Below are 17,333 nucleotides of genomic sequence, written 5' to 3'. Positions count from 1 at the left end.
AGAGCACCTTGCTTTCACTGGATACAGTGATACTATTTTGTTCTGACAAGTGCAAGGAATGAACATTATAGATGTCATGAATGCCTTGCAGAAACAGTACCAGCAGAAGCAGCTATCCATAGTAAGGGAGGGAAGAAAGGTGCAGTCAAATTAAAACTAGAATTTGGGGCAAGTCTCATGTAGGGCTTAAGGAGAAAAGGGGTTGTGTGATGTTGGCAGGATAGAGTGGGCAGAGAGCAAGGTGAGTAGGAAGGAGGCCAAAAGGCTATAGAAAAGGAAGAGGGCAGGCAGGGGGCAGAGATGTAGAGATCTGAAAGATGCATTGACGGAGAAGGCAGAGGCCTTAGGGAAGAGGAAACTGAGAAATGGAGGTATGAAGAGACAGTGGAGCTGGGGGAAATTTTACATATTATGGAGGTACAGGAGGGACTGTTTGCTGCTGGCAAAAGCATCAGGGAGCCTATGGAAGCCAGGAAAGCATGAGCCAGTGAATGAAAGGGGCATGGAAGCTGAGTAAAAGGAGAAGCTGAATTGCATATATTGATCTGAACTAAGCCATCAAATCTTGGATTGCAGGTCTCTAGTTACCACTGCACTCAGTACTCTTGCCAACTTTTGAATTACATTACCTGGTGTTTTTAAGGAGAAGTGTCTCTGCGTGCTGAGGTATTCCATAGACATGTTCAAATCCATGTAAAGAAAAATCTAAGCCTATACTGCTGGGACCTGTAGGAAAGATATTAAGACAGAACAGCACTCTGATGTAATGAAAAAACATGCAATGGACAAATGTCTTGGTTAGTAATGGATTCAAAATGGATTTTACTGAGGTTCTTTGTCACCTCCAAATATACAGTCAAGTGTGTTATATCCTGATGATGCTACAGCAGGATTTAGCTAAGAATCATACAGTTGTATGGGGCCAAGCTGTCTAGTCCAAATGTGCAAAGCAAGACCAGCTTGCCCACCAGCCGCATCCCCTCAAATTAAACGTACACAATCAGAACCACAGTGTAAAATAATCAGAGAACAGATCACGACAGAGCAAAAAGCACCAGATGACTCATGTAAGTAAGCCAACCCATATGCAGTCAGGTAAAAACCACCAGTACACACACACACACACACACACACACACTGATATCGCTAGCCAATCTGATTTAATGATTTATCTGCTTACTAACATACTTAGCATGTAAATGCGTAACTCAGTGGGTGGCCCACAAATTCTTCTTCTGATTTGCTCAAAAATCCCAATTAATGGATCTGGAAACTTTTTACAAAGACTTCTGTGGATCTTACCCCCAAAATCTATTTTAAGATACTTTAGTGTAATCAGTAATGCATATGGATATTGCACTATAACATCTCATGTATCACATATTTTTAATTTCTAGAAAAAAACATAGCAGCTAAATATAAACTAACATAACCAAGGGAAACCACTCAACATCACAGTAATTCAAGTCTATGCCCCAACCACTGAGGCCGAAGAAGCTGAGGTTGATCGGTTCTATGAAGACACCTTCTAGAACTAACACCAAAAAAAGATGTCCTCTTCATCATAGGGGATTGGAATGCTAAAGTAGGAAGTCAAGAAATCACTGGGATAACAGGCAAGCATGGCCTTGGTGTACAAAATGAAGCAGGACAAAGGCGAATAGAGTTTTGCCAAGAGAACACGCTGATCATAGCAAACACTCTTTTCCAACAGCACAAGAGACGACTCTACACATGGACATCACCAGATGGTCAATATCGAAATCAGATTGATTATGGCCTTTGCAGCCAAAGATGGAGAAGCTCTATACAGTCAGTAAAAACAAGACCTGGAGCTGACTGTGGCTCAGATCATGAGCTGCTTCTTGCAAAATTTCGGCTTAAATTGAAGAACGTAGGGAAAACCACTAAACCATTCAGGTATGACCTAAATCATATCCCTTATGAATATACAGTGGAGGTGAGGAATAGATTTCAGGGATTAGACCTGATAGACAGAGTGCCTGAGGAGCTATGGATGGAGGTCCATCACATTGTTCAGGAGGTAGCAACTCAATCCATCCCAAAGAAAAAGAAATGCAAGAAAGCCAAGTGGCTGTCTGAGGAGGCTTTACAAGTAGCTGAGGAAAGAAGGGAAGCGAAAAGCAAGGGAGAAAGGGGAAGATATATCCAACTGAATGCAGAGTTCCAGAGAACAGCAAGGAGAGACAAGAAGGCCTTCTTAAATGAACAATGCAAAGAAATCGAGGAAAACAACAGAATGGGAAAGACTAGAGCTCTCTTCAAGAAAATCGGAGATCTCAAGGGAACGTTTTGTGCAAAGACGGGCATGATAAAGGACAAAGAAGGCAGGGACCTAACAGAAGCAGATGAGATTAAGAAGAGGTGGAAAGAATACACAGAAGAACTATACAGGAAAGATCTTAATGTCCCTGATAGCCATGATAGTGCGCTCACTGAACTTGAGCCAGACATCCTCGAGAGTGAAGTCAAGTGGGACTTAGGAAGCATTAGTAACAACAAAGCTAGCGGAGATGACAGTATTTCAGCTGAGCTATTTAAAATCCTAAAAGACGATGCTGTTAAAGTGCTGCATTCAATATGCCAACAAATTTGGAACACTAAACAGTGGCCGCAAGACTGGAAAAGGTCAGTTTACATTCCAATTCCAAAGAAGGGCAACGCCAAAGAGTGTTCAAACTACCGCACAATTGCGCTCATTTCACATGCCAGCAAGGTTCTGCTCAAAATCCTACAAGCTAGGCTTCAGCAGTATGCGAACCGAGAACTACCGGAATTACAAGCTGAGTTTCGAAGAGGCAGAGGATCAAATCACCAACATTCGCTGGATCATGGAGAAAGCAAGAGAATTCCAGAAAAACGTCTATTTTTGCTTCACTGACTACGCTAAAGCCTTTGATTGTGTGGATCACAACAAACTGTGGCAAATTCTGAAAGAGATGGGAGTACCAGACCACCTTACCTGTCTCCTGAGAAACCTGTACAAGGGTCAAGAAGCAACAGTCAGAACCAGACATGGAACAACCGAGTGGTTCAAAATTGGGAACGAGTATGACAAGGCTGCATATTGTCACTCTGCTTATTTAACTTATATGCAGAGTACATCATGAGAAATGCCGGGTTGGATGAATCACAGGTCGGAATTAAGATTGCCGGGAGAATTATCAACAACCTCCGATATGCAGACGATACCACCCTAATGGCAGAAAACGAAGAGGATCTAAAGAGCCTCTTGTTGAGAGTGAAAGGGGAGAGTGCAAAAGCTGGCTTGAAACTCAACATTAAAAAAACTAAGGTCATGGCATCTGGCCCCATCACCTCCTGGCATATAGAAGGGGAAGAAATGGAAGCAGTGACAGATTTTACTTTCTTGGGCTCCAAGATCACCACAGATGGTGACTGTAGCCATGAAATTAAAAGACGCTTGCTCCTTGGGAGGAAAGCTATGGCAAACCTAGACAGCATAGTAAGAAGCAGAGACATCACCTTGCCGACAAAGGTCCGTCTAATCAAAGCTATGGTTTTTCCAGTAGTAATGTATGGCTGTGAGAACTGCACTATAAGGAAGGCTGAGCGCCGAAGAATCGATGCTTTCGAACTGTGGTGCTGGAGAAGACTCTTACGAGTCCCCTGGACTACAAGGAGGTCAAATCTGTCCATCCTAAAGGAAATCAACCCTGAGTGCTCATTGGAAGGACAGATACTGAAGCTGAATCTCAAATATTTTGGCCACCTAATGCGAAGAGAAAACTCTCTGGAAAAGACCCTGATGCTGGGAAAGACTGAAGGCAAAAGGAGAAGGGGACGGCAGAGGATGAGATGGCTAGATAGCATCACCGATGCAATGAATGTGAACTTGAGCATGCTCCGGGAGAGAGCGCAAGACAGGAAGGCCTGGTGTGCTATGGTCCATGGGGTCACAAAGAGTCGGACACAACTGAACGACTGAACAACAACAACAACAACAACAACAACAAACCAAGGGAAAGGAAAAACGAAAGCAGTCTAATTATTTCTGTCATTAGACTACACTTACCATTAGCTTTGATGTCTAAAAAGTGGCCAAATTTCTCTTCCCAGAGACCCAAGTCTTCTTGGTTTTTCTGCATGGAGAAAATAAGAAAAATCTAATTTATTAACTTTTGATAAATTGCCAACTGCCAAGTCCTCCATTCACACATTTGAAAACCCTCCCATGCTAATGTAGATGCAAGTTGCAGTTCTGAGGAATATCTAACGCCATGGATCCTGGCTCTCAGACTTATAATCATCCCAGCCTTGGTCCTCTCCTTGCACCAAGGAACAGCAATACGGAAATCACAAAAAACTAACTGTGAGACAGGGGTCCAGCTTTCTATTTACATAGAAATAAGATCTTAGCTATCCATTCTACATGGAAAAACAGAAGGAGACAAATCCACAAGGCAAGGACAGTATCAAATCCTGCCAGTGTGTGTGTGGACGGGGCCCACCGCTGCTTCTGTCCTGCATGTGGCCAGTCCCACCAATTCTGTTGCGCAAGTGGCCCCCACCACTTGCGCAAAGGCGAATTAGCACTGCCAGGTGCAAGCCCCGAAATGAGTGGAAATACTTGTTTCTGTAAGGGGGCAGGTCAGCGGAGCTCTCTTACGCAAGCTCTGCCACCTGCCCCTTTCCTTTCCAGAAAGGAGCATTTCCCCTTGTTTTGGATTGCTCCCCGGAAGCATTACATTGCCGCTGCGCAAGCACTGTGGGCAGGCTAGGTTTACCTCAGAAGAGTCAGCTGATCCACCTTTCTTTTCTTGCATTGTAGATTTCCTAATTTAGAGAAAAATGCAAGGAAGTTAGCATATTTATATATATTTACTTACAAGTAGGTACCACCAATTTCAGTGGCAATTACTTCTGAGTAAGAGTGTTAAGTATCCCAGCCTAAGATGACCTATCTCCACTTGGACTGTAGCTAACACACAAACAGTGAGATATCACACCTGATTTGCGGGGGTGGCTGTAGGTGCTCCAAATACAACAGGCCATTTGAGTTCATGCTCAGTACAATTTCATCCTTGGAAAGAAGCTGTATCTGAAAAGGATTTGCTGTGATGTGAAGCTGCTGGTCTTCACTGCAACAAGCCAACACAAGCTTGTCTGCATCTTTCTGCAATATTGTTAGCCTGGCAAACGGGAAAAGACAGCATTAGGTAAACTTCTGAAAATTTCTTCTCAAGTTCAGCAAATCCATTTGTACAAAAAGTACCGCATATACCATCTTTTCAAACTGAATACTTCCTTGGACATATAGATATCTACATCTAAAAGTAAGACTGTGTGTGTGTTTTTTAAAATAAATTTTGATCTGAGGTAACTCAAATTCTGCTGTCAGAGTAATCGTGAAAATGGATCACATACATGTGTCCTCAGATTCCATTTTATTGAGCAAATTCTGCACCCAGTCCCCCAGATTAAAAAAAAGGCAAGTATTTGACATGCTCTGAGGAAATAGAAGGAAGGAAGGAAGGGTTTTGAGATTGGGGATTGTAAAACAGCATCCAGAGATTATAACCATGAGGAAAAGACAAGGGACCCTGACTACTGGTGGTCATGATCAGTACTTCTCTGACATTGCTCATATTTTCAGTTTTTGCCATAGTCCATAAGGCTAGCCAAAGGTGTATTTGAAAATGAATCAATGAATCAAGAAAAATTGAGAAAAATAAATAATGCTAAATTTGTATAAGATTTTGCTTGGCAATCCTGTAGCAGGGGTGTGCAACTTGTGGCCATCCAGATATTTTGGCCTATAACTCCCATCAGCCCTAGCCAGCATAGCCAATGGTGAAGGTTCATGGGAGTAGTAGGCCAAAACATTTGGAGGACTACAAGATGCACATCCTTTCTGTAGAGTGTAGAGCATATACTGTAGACTCTCAGTATAGATGTGGGCTTGATTACAGCCTCTCCCCACAAATGCATTATAGAGAAAACTCAGAAATCACTATTCCAAATGGTTAAGTTCACTTTTATCACAGTTACTGCCTTCCAATAAGTTTGTTTAATCCACTCTGTGTACTGCTTTCCTTTCCTGTATTCTTTCTACAGGTAACAGGGAGAGAAATGCAAAGAGGTAGTGGTCACAATGTACCTGTGGCTGTGCAGATGTACTAAAAGTGAAAGGAACACCATTAGGGGGCAGATGTGTCAACACCAAAGGTATCACTTTCCATAGCTTACCTGAGGTTGACAGGGTCTTTTACAAGAACGTCAGGGACTTCATATCTTGGTTTGAGTGGCGTTAGCTCATTAATTTTAAGTCTGAAAATACTGCCCTCTATTTCATAAATCTCTATTAAAAGAGGTACCTGGTAATGAACAAACAAATGTGTAACAATTACAATTTGTATGTGACAGACAAATCTTGTTGGGTTGGATCCAGTCTTGCCTGTCCACGAAAGGAAGGGCTCCTTTTTTTGGAACAGATTGAAATCCAGGAGGTTCCCCTGGGAGGTAGTTATTTTTGCTGCTTCCCATGACTGGAGCTCTGCTCATAAGAAGTCTGGATCAAGCCCATTATGTTTTAGTTCAGATTTTTATAGATAGCATGGCAGAAAAAGCCGTAGGGGAGGCTTTCTTCTGGTGGAGTTTGTATAAAGGTATTACTAGAAATCACAGCAATTAAGAGTGCAATCCTATGTTTAGACAGGCTGGCTGGGACACGCTGGGAGTTGTAGGACTCTTTCCTGTTTAAACATGCATAGGCTTGTATCCTCAGCAATTCATATAAGCGCCTGTATGCCTGGCAGGGAACACTAAACATACAAGAACCCCACTATACACTTTGGTGTACATGTTCATACCATTTTAATTGATCCTACATTTGACTGAATATCTTAAATGTGAGCTGTTTCTGAATCCCTGGTGACAAAGCAGGGTAAAAATTAATTAGTAACCATTAAATAATTAATAAATTATTGTTGTTGCCTGATATTTGTTATTGCTCCTGAAAAACACATAGCTGTCCTGTGGTAACTAATCATGTATTTATTGAGAAGTAAGAACTTCAAATATCACATAGTTAGCCCAAAGTAGTTCTTTGTTTAGGAAAGCCAATTAATATTGGTGAATGTTAAAACTGAATGTTAAACATCATTTCTGATGCTGATTTCTGATCTATATAAGTATGTTTTGGGCCTCTAGGCCAATATTTGCTATTAATTTAGCTTTGAACTGACTTGATAGATAAGCCAGCCAACTAATTAAGTAATGATTGTAGTATTTCAGTACAGGCAATGCTTAACTCTATCTCCAAATAAATACAGCAATAATTTATTATTTGGAAAGTCATTTTTAAATTGCTTTCTATAAGGATGCCAGCCTTTCCCTCCTGACAGCTCCAGTTTAAATGAGGATTTGGGGCAGTATCCAACTCTACACTACCGCTAATATAAACTACTTTGCACTAGTGTAAGCAATGTGTTACGGATGGAACAACCGATTGGTTCAAAATTGGGAAAGGAGTACGACAAGGCTGCATATTGTCACCCTGCTTATTTAACTTATATGCAGAGTACATCATGAGAAATGCCGGGTTGGATGAATCAGAGGTCGGAATTAAGATTGCTGGGAGAATTATCAACAACCTCCGATATGCAGTCGATACCACCCTAATGGCAGAAAGCGAAGAGGATCTAAAGAGCCTCTTGTTGAGGGTGAAAGAGGAGAGTGCAAAAGCTGGTTTGAAACTCAACATTAAAAAAACGAAGATCATGGCATGTGGCCCTATCACTTCCTGGCATATAGAAGGGGAAGAAATGGAAGCAGTGACAGATTTTACTTTCTTGGGCTCCAAGATCACCGCAGACGGTGACTGTAGCCATGAAATTAAAAGATGCTTGCTCCTTGGGAGGAAAGCTATGGCAAACCTAGACAGCATAGTAAGAAGCAGAGACATCACCTTGCTGACAAAGGTCCGTCTAATCAAAGCTATGGTTTTCCCAGTAGTAATGTATGGCTGTGAGAACTGCACTATAAGGAAGGCTGAGCGCCGAAGAATTGATGCTTTCGAACTGTGGTGCTGGAGAAGACTCTTACGAGTCCCCTGGACTGCAAGGAGGTCAAATCTGTCCATCCTAAAGGAAAACAACCCTGACTGCTCATTGGAAGGACAGATACTGAAGCTGAAGCTCCAATATTTTGGCCACCTAATGCGAAGAGAAAACTCCCTGGAAAAGACCCTGATGCTGGGAAAGACTGAAGGCAAAAGGAGAAGGGGACGGCAGAGGATGAGATGGCTAGATAGCATCACTGATGCAATGAATATGAACTTGAGCACGCTCCGGGAGAGAGCAGGACAGGAAGGCCTGGCGTGCTATGGTCCATGAGGTCACGAAGAGTCGGACACGACTGAACGACTGAACAACAACAACAACAACAAGCAATGTGTAGTGCAGGAGGAGGGGCAGAAAGTAACTCTCCAGATGTTTGGGACTTCAATTCCCAGCATTCCTGATCATTGGCCAGGCTGGCAGGGGCCTCCGGGAATTGGAAACCTAAAACATCTGGAGAGCTACTTGCTGCCCACCCCTGTTCCAGTGCAACGTCAATAGCGTTTGCTGGTGTGACAGCTTTTCTGGGGAAACCCATTCCACCAGCCAACACTTTTGCTGTTGTGCTAGAGGCTGCCTATGCAAACGCAATGTAATTTATGTTAGCAGTGGTGTCAAGGTGGAGATTGCCTTTTAAATTGGGCAATGCTTTAATTAAATGATACCTCACTCTGATTAAGAAATTAAGACTGCAATCCTAAACTCATACCTGGGAATACGCATCACTGAACTCAGTGGGATTTACTTCTGAATAGACTTGTATAGCATTGTGCTGCATAGCTTTAATTCTTAGTGCACTCTACATCTCACAGTGGATATAATCCACTTCCTACAAACGTCTGTGGCAAGATTCTCACTTATATCAATGGATCACCATCAGGGTTGTGCAGACAGAACATTACCAATTTCCTAACGATAGTCGGAGATCAGGGGTACCCCATGAATTTGCTCCTTTCATCCCTGACCCTCTTATGAATAAATTCCCTGCTTCATTTGCTTTTCAGTGCTAAACACAGTGACCCGGTCCACACATAATGGCAGCAAATGCTGGGTGCATTCTGTGGCCATTTTGAATATTCAGTCCCCAGTCAGGCCTTGCTCCATGACATCCAAACACAGACATAGGTTAATCATGAGTTAAGCAACCAAAATTAGTAGCTAGGTTAACTGTGGGTTGTTTAACCCATGATTAAGCTATAGTGTTCAGGTTCAGACGAGATGTAGCAACCCCTGATCAGCCCAATCGGGGGTTGAATATTCCAGAAGGCTCCAGAACGTGCTTGGCATGCACTACAGCAAATATTGGGTTAATTAACTCATGATTTGCTGCCGTTACATTAGAACAGCCCCATACATCATTAGGCCTGCACTGATATTAGTTCATCATGGTTAGATCAAACCAGAGATTGCAAATCAACTTCTAACCATGGTTTCAAACTGTTTTCAGCTACCCATGGTTAGCATTAATAGTGCTGCAGATGTTATGCTGCACTATGATTAGCTCCAAAAAGGGAAGGAGGGGAATTAATGTGTCAGTGGGGAGAGGGAAGTTGCATGTGGACCTGCAGGATGATCCCAATCTCCTAACCATGTTTAGGAATGTTCCTCTGTAACAGGCCCTGTTCAAACTTATTTATAAAATAATTATGTCAGAGTACTTCAGTCTGAGCCATTTTTATTACAAATATTTTTATATTTTTATCAAATTAAGTGGCATAAAATTTAGAAGGGTAGGATACAAATTGATTTAATAAATAAAATAAATACATTGCTTCAGAGGAGCTCAGGGTAAAGTTAGTAAGCTGTGAAAGGAAAGCCTTAGGTAATAAGGTAATAATAATCATAATACAAAGGAGACGTGTATCAGCAGGCCACTGTTCCCCGGTCATGCAGGGGTCTGAAAGCATATAAATATTAACTAATATATCAAGATCTAATAGTATCTAAAATATTTTCCTAGATTTAGAGTGCAATCCTATGCATGTTTAGACAGAAAAACGTCCTACAACTGCCAGCATTCCCCAACCAGCCATGTTGGGAGCTGTAGGACTTTTTCCTGTCTAAGCATGCATAGGCAGTGTCCTTGGGGCCATAGGATAGTTCAGACTCCTGAATCTGAGGCTGGAGTCAGTGCTCTGACCCTGGACCCAGGAGTCCGAGGTTCCTGCCCTCTCCCCCTTGCTGCCAGCACAGAGAACCACTGCTTCTCTGAGCTTGCAAAATCAACCTTGGAGAGGAGGGGAAGGGGGTGGTTCTGTGGGTGGGGAGGGGTGGGCCCTGGGGAAGTGGAGCTACAAACTATACCCAGCCTTTCTCAGCCTCCTTCCCTCCCCCTCCCCCTAGCTAGACAGACAAGAATGACCATCTAGCAAAAATGCAGAGCACAAGAAGTGCAGAGGTGACAATCGCCTCCATGTGTCTCCCGCTCTGCATAGGATGCCCATCAGCCTCTGAGTTTGGAGGCTGACGGGCATCCAGATAGGACTGCACCCTAAGATGGTAGATTAATTCTTGTATGGTAAACTGCACATTCCTTGTCTTGATCAATTACATTCAGAGTATATCCCCACCTTGTGCTCTTCATTGATAATTTGGAATTTGACATTGTCGTCGGATAATTCCACTGTGTCTAGCAAGGCACGGTGCAAGGGCATCCCAGGACACAAACGCTTCTGTCGCCTGACACACAAAGGAAAAGACACACTTGATCAATTTTCCTCTATAACTACCTGTATCATGATCAAGGATGCAATCCTGCTTACAATGGCTACTTAGATCCTATTGATACCAAAAGGACAGGATTGCATTCCAAATTTACATGATTTCAGAACTGTGTTAAAAAGTGCTGTGTGGAATAAATGATCTGCTTTGTGATTTTCAAATTATGTTTTCTTTTCTTGACTTAAACATAGAAAATATGATTCAATTCATTGTCTTTACTCAGGAGAACACAGCTTAGCTCCTTTTAGAAATCCAATTTTATTCCCATTTTTTTTTTACTCTTTCATGGTGTGTTCTTACCATTACTTTACTTCTGGAATTACTGCTAGTGTCAAAGAGTGCAATCCTAATCTTCTGATGTGGATGGCTGGAGGGGGTGATGATGCTGTGCTTGAGAGGCTGATGGGAGAGGAGCGCTGCTGGAAGATGGGGGGGGGGTCTTTGCTGTGCCCAGGCAGGTGGAAAGCTGCTGCTGGAGGTTCTCCTGGCAGGGTAGCAGGGGGCAGTCCCTGGGTTGAGGAGCCCCATTCCCCAGACAGGCTCAACCTGAACCCATCAGCTACACCAGCTATGGAGCTGGCACAGCTATTCCCCCCCCCACACACACACACATTGCTGCCAATGGGGGGAAGAATGTTAAATGGGTCCAGGAGGTTGTAAATTCCTCCTTGAGAGAGGGAGTGGTGCCTGCTACTTTAAAAGAGGCGGTAATTAGACCACTCCTGAAAAAGCCTAACCTGGACCCAGAGGATGTTAACAATTATAGGCCAGTGGCCAACATCCTCTTCCTGGGCAAGGTGCTTGAGCGGGTGGTTATAGGACAGCTCCAGGCACTGTTGAATGAAAGGGATCACCTAGATCCATTTCATTCGGGCTTCAGGCCTGGTTTTGGAACGGAAACTGCCTTGGTTGCCCTGTGGGATTACCTCTGCTGGGAGAGGGATGGGGGAGTGTGACCCTGTTGATTCTTCCGGACCTCTCAGTGGCTTTCGATACCATCGACCATGGTATCCTTCTGGATAGGTTGTATGGGTTGGGAGTTGGAGGCACTGCACTACGGTGGTTCCACTCCTACTTGGATGGCCGATTCCAGAAGGTGGTGCTGGGGGATTATTGCTGTGTGCCATGGCAATTGTGCCATGGGGTTCCACAGGGCTCTATTTTATCCCCTATGCTGTTTAACATCTACATGAAACCACTGGGGGAGGTTATCCGGAGGTGTGGGCTGAGGTGCCATCAATATGCGGATGACACCCAACTCTACCTCTCTTTCTCATCAAAACCAGGTGAGGCAGTGGCTGTTCTGAATCAGTGCCTGGGCACGGTAATGGACTGGATGAGGGCCAATAAACTGAAACTCAATCCAGGCAAGACGGAGATACTGTTAGTGGGTGGTTCATCTGCCCGGCTAGGTGATATTCAACCTGTTCTGGAGGGGGTTGCACTCCCCCTAAAGGATCACGTTCGTAGTTTGGGGGTGCTCTTGGATCCAGAACTGTCACTTGAGGCACAGGTGAACTCAGTGGCACAGAGCACTTTTTATCAGCTTAGGCTGGTATACCAACTACGCCCTTATCTGGACAGAGATAGCCTAGCTACAGTTATCCATGCTCTGATAACTTCTCGTCTGGATTACTGCAATGCGTTATACGTGGGGCTGCCTTTGAAAATGGTCTGGAAACTTCAACTGGTCCAAAATAGGGCAGCAAGATTGTTAATAGGGACTGGCCTGCGAGCTCATATTACGCCAGTACTTTTCCAGCTGCACTGGCTGCCAGTCCATTTCAGGGCCCGATTCAAAGTGCTGGTATTAACATTTAAAGCCCTTAACGGCTTGGGGCCAGGTTATCTGAAGGATCACCTCCTCCCATATGTGCCTGCCTGGACCTTAAGATCATCAGCAGCAGCCCTTCTCTGTGAGCCCCTGCCAAAGGAAGTGAGGCGGGTGGCTACTAGGAGGAGGGCTTTTTCTGCTGTGGCACCCCGACTCTGGAATGTGCTCCCTAGTGAGGTTCGCCTGGCACCTACATTGTATTCCTTTTGGCGCCAGGTGAAGACCTTTTTATTTTCCCAGGCATTTTAGCATTTTAGTTTTCTAAACTTTTAGCTTTGCTGTTTTAAAGATCTGTATTTTAAAGTCCTGCACTGCTGCTAGGTTTTATTGTGGTTGTATTGTTATATTGCGGTTTTAATGTTCTATAATTGTTTTATTGCGTGTTGTTTGGTTTTAATTTTTGTGTTTACGTAGACTAAGATGTGCCAAAATAAGGAACGCAAATGGCGGCGGCCGTGGCCGCCGCCATTTGCATATGCGCATTTTTTTGTTTTTTTTTTAAGTCAGCCGTGATAGGCTACGTAAACATTTATGTAGCCTATCACGGCTGACTGCAGGGACGCAAACGGCGGCGGCTACGGCCGCCGCCATTTGCGTCCCTGCTAGCCAGCGGCTGGATGTCCGGCTGCTGGCGGAGCCGGCCGGCGGCTCCGCAAAATCTCTGCGGAGCACAGCTGGCTGGCCAGGATTCCGGGGTGGGAGGAACGGAGCGCCTCCCCCCCGGCAAGGATTCCGGGGGGAGGGATGCAACGCCTCCCCCCCAACCATAAACATAATCCGTGAAAGGTAAGTGATTTTTGTACATCTCTACCAGAGAGCTTCGGCTATTGGGAGTATAGAAATTAAATGAATGAATGAATGAATGAATAAATAAATAAATAACATGTATCCATCTGCTGGGCTGAAAATCCCAATGAAACCTTCCTCCCCACCACCCGCCCCATCCACCTTCTGCCTCGTTGCTCTGCCCCAGTCCAGTTTAGGATTTCTCTGCCCAGGATCAAGCTTCTCCTGCTGTGGCAGTTCAGCAGACAACTGACTTTCTACTGGAAGACTGTGAAGTCATGCATTTCAGGAGGGGAACTAGTGTTAATGTGGTCAGTCCTGAAACTGATCTTTACAGGCTTTTGTAGCAGAAGAGACTATTGGGCAGGCAGGCTTAGAAAGAGCTTCTCCCTTTAGAAAAGGCTACTTCTGGGCTTTCTGCAAGACACAACTCACTGGAGAGGCATTTTCCTGTGACAGAATACAAGGAAGTTGAAAAGAGTTTAGCGCCTAGATGAATTTTTCTCATTCAGCATCTTGTCTCTATTTGCCAGCTTTGTGGGATTGTGGATTGCTACCATCTGACAAGGATATCAGTTCACGAGTTGGTAAGAGGGCCAAAGCAGACATGAAGATAATTGCATGGATGCAACTAACATGCGTATTTGGGGAGGTGGTTGGTTGGATGTTATGTATACAGAGGCCCCAGGAAAGTCTGAGCAGTCTCAGGATCATTGGGAAAGTCTTAACTCTTTGACCTGGTTGGCATAACACATCGGGCTCACCATGGGTTGCTTAACAGTGCAGTGAGCTGCAGTGCGTGTGGTCTGAACCTGGCCACCATGAGTTATGCGAGGGTTAAACAACCCTTGCAAAACCCACGGTTTGTAGTAGGGTTATGTGACGGTTGTTTAATCCTCAAATAACCCACAGTAGCCAGGTTTGGACAACACTCAGCAACCCCATTAGGGGTTGCATATTCATAATGGCGGCTGCACACACCCAGCATACACTGTTGCTCATTGTGGGTTAAACAACCCAGGGTGAGCCCGGTTAGGTGTGTTGTGCAAGCCAGCCCTTTCTCTTCTTGCCAGGGTCCTGACAAAAAAACTCTCTTGGAAGTTGCTATTTACATTTCAAGGGAAGCATCCATTGGGATTTCCTCCCAATGCAAATTTGGCCTTGAGAGAAGCAGATGTACTGGTGCAATACTGTGGGCCTCTGCTCTTGCAGTGCTACAGGCTGCAATGTTATGTTAGCACAGTGATCGTGTGACACAGAATCATAGAATAGTAGGGTTGGAAGGGGCCTACAACACCACAGAATCCAACCCGATGACATGATGCATAATAAACATTCATATCACTTACCTGTAGAAAGCAATTTGTTTGCATGTTTTAAATTTGCTTATGTTCACAGCCTCATCTTGGACACTGGATAAAAGAAAGTATAATTTAAACTCCTAATGAGAAATCAAATACATATCCCCCTTTATGCTCCTAATGAGAAAACACCTATGTATTCAAAATTCATTTTGTCCATTATAAAAGGTGGGTTGTGTGAGAATAGCTTCTAATTAATGTTTCCTCTCCAGCAAAGGAGATCGTTACCTTGTCGTGGTGCTGGAGCTTGAGCACCTCAATGACGTCATGAGCTAAACCGTGAAGGGACATCCAAGACAGGAAGGACATTGCAGAGAGGTCAGCCTAATACGATCCCTGGGGAAGGTAACGGCAACCCACCCCAGTATTCTTGCTGTGGAAACGAAATGGATCAGTACAACCAGAGATATGTCGGTATACCATCAGAAGACGGGACTCCCAGGTCGGAAGATGGTCAAAATGCTACTCGGGAGGAACAGAGGATAAGTTCAACTAGCCCCAGATGTGATGAAGCAGCTAGCTCAAAGCCAAAAGGATGGCTAGCAGCCAACGGTGCTGGTGGTGAACGATGAATCCGATGTTCTAAAGATCAATACACCATAGGAACCTTGAATGTAAGATCTATGAGACAGGGCAAATTGGATGTGGTTATTGGGGAGATGTCAGGATTAAATATAGACATTTTGGGTGTCAGTGAACTGAAATGGACTGGAATGGGCCACTTCACATCAGATGACCACCAGATCTACTACTGTGGACAAGAGGACCACAGAAAAAATAGAGTAGCCTTCATAATTAATAATAAAGTGGCTAAAGCAGTGCTTGGATACAATCCAAAAAACGATAAAATGATCTCAATTCGAATTCAGGGTAAGCCATTCAACATCACAGTGATCCAAATATACGCCCCAACCACAGATGCTGAAGAAGCAGAAGTAGATCAGTTCTATGAGGATCTGCAGTACCTACTGGATAATACGCCAAAAAAGAGATGTTATTTTCATTACAGGAGACTGGAATGCTAAGGTGGATAGTCAAATGACACCTGGAATTACAGGCAAGCATGGTCTGGGAGAGCAAAATGAAGCGGGACATAGGCTGATAGAATTTTGCCAAGACAACTCACTGTGCATAACAAACACTCTCTTCCAACAACCTAAGAGACGACTTTATACATGGACTTCACCAGATGGTTGACACCGAAATCAGATTGACTACAACCTTTGTAGCCAAAGGTGGTGGACATCTATACAGTCGGTAAAAACAAGACCTGGAGATGACAGTAGTTCAGATCACGAACTTCTTATTGCACAATTTAGAATCCGACTAAAGAGAATAGGGAAGACTCACAGATCAGTTAGATATGAGCTCACTAATATTCCTAATGAATATGCAGTGGAGGTGAAGAATAGATTTAAGGGACTAGATTTAGTAGATAGGGTCCCGGAAGAACTATGGACAGAAGTTCGCGACATTGTTCAGGAGGTGGCAACAAAAAACGTCCCAAAGAAAAAGAAAACCAAGAAGGCAAGATGGCTGTCTGCTGAGACACTGGAAGTAGCCTGAGAAAGAAGGAAAGCAAAAGGCAACAGTGATAGGGGGAGATATGCCCAATTAAATGCAAAATTCCAGAGGTTAGCCAGAAGAGATAAGGAATTATTTTTAAACAAGCAATGTGCGGAAGTGGAAGAAGATAATAGAATAGGAAGGACAAGAGACCTCTTCCAGAAAATTAGAAACAGCGGAGGTAAATTCCAGGCAAAAATGGGTATGATCAAAAACAAAGATGGCAAGGACCTAACAGAAGCAGAAGAGATCAAGAAAAGGTGGCAAGAATATATGGAAGATCTGTATTGGAAGGATAGTAATATTGGGGATAGATTTGACGGTGTGGTCAGTGAGCTAGAGCCAGACATCCTGAAGAGTGAGGTTGAATGGGCCTTAAGAAGCATTGCTAATAACAAGGCAGCAGGAGATGACAGTATCCCAGCTGAACTGTTTAAAATCTTGCAAGATGATGCTGTCAAGGTGATGCATGCCATATGCCAGCAAATTTGGAAAACACAAGAATGGCCAACAGATTGGAAAAAATCAACTTATATCCCCATAAAAGGGAAAAGGAAACACTAAAGAATGTTCAAACTATTGAACAGTGGCACTTATTTCACATGCCAGTAAGGTAATGCTCAAGATCTTGCAAGGTAGACTCCAGCAATTCATGGAACGAGAATTGCCAGATATACAAGCTGGGTTTAGAAAAGGCAGAGGAACTAGAGACCAAATTGCCAGTATTCGCTGGATAATGGAAAAAGCCAGGGAGTTTCAGAAAAACATCTATTTCTGTTTTATTGACTATTCTAAAGCCTTTGAATGTGTGGATCATAACAAATTGTGGCAAGTTCTTGGTGGTATGGGGATACCAAGTCATCTTGTCTGCCTCCTGAGGAATCTATATAATGACCAAGTAGCAATGGTAAGAACAGACCACAGAACAACGGACTGGTTTAAGATTGGGAAAGGAGTACGGCA

General features: G+C 43.8%; 1 protein-coding gene across 7 annotated transcripts in view; it reads right to left on the bottom strand.

Annotated features, from left to right (window-relative positions):
- GANC (glucosidase alpha, neutral C) overlaps positions 1-17,333 on the bottom strand; it is a 58,626-nt gene that overhangs the window by 34,486 nt on the left and 6,807 nt on the right. For 3 of the 7 annotated variants that reach the window (XR_014789502.1, XM_084846443.1, XM_084846433.1), the window contains 8 exons: positions 15,033-15,177; positions 14,793-14,855; positions 10,673-10,781; positions 6,232-6,359; positions 4,992-5,174; positions 4,770-4,818; positions 4,058-4,124; positions 630-726 (listed from right to left, as the gene is read on the bottom strand). Coding sequence is in view for 6 of the 7 variants with exons in the window: in XM_084846443.1 (XP_084702569.1) it covers positions 630-726; positions 4,058-4,124; positions 4,770-4,818; positions 4,992-5,174; positions 6,232-6,359; positions 10,673-10,781; positions 14,793-14,855; positions 15,033-15,073 (737 nt within the window). In the remaining variant the exon portion in view is untranslated. Of the gene's footprint in view, positions 1-629; positions 727-4,057; positions 4,125-4,769; positions 4,819-4,991; positions 5,175-6,231; positions 6,360-6,854; positions 6,911-10,672; positions 10,782-14,792; positions 14,856-15,032; positions 15,178-17,333 lie in introns of those variants that run through there. The other 4 variants (XM_084846415.1, XM_084846454.1, XM_084846424.1 and 1 more) reach the window with 2 other exon arrangements.

The sequence above is a fragment of the Heloderma suspectum genome, chromosome 1 (assembly GCF_057233095.1).
Source record: "Heloderma suspectum isolate Gila_16-S chromosome 1, 16-S_ref, whole genome shotgun sequence".
Lineage (NCBI taxonomy): Eukaryota > Metazoa > Chordata > Lepidosauria > Squamata > Helodermatidae > Heloderma > Heloderma suspectum.
This window is presented reverse-complemented; position numbering and strand designations above follow the sequence as displayed.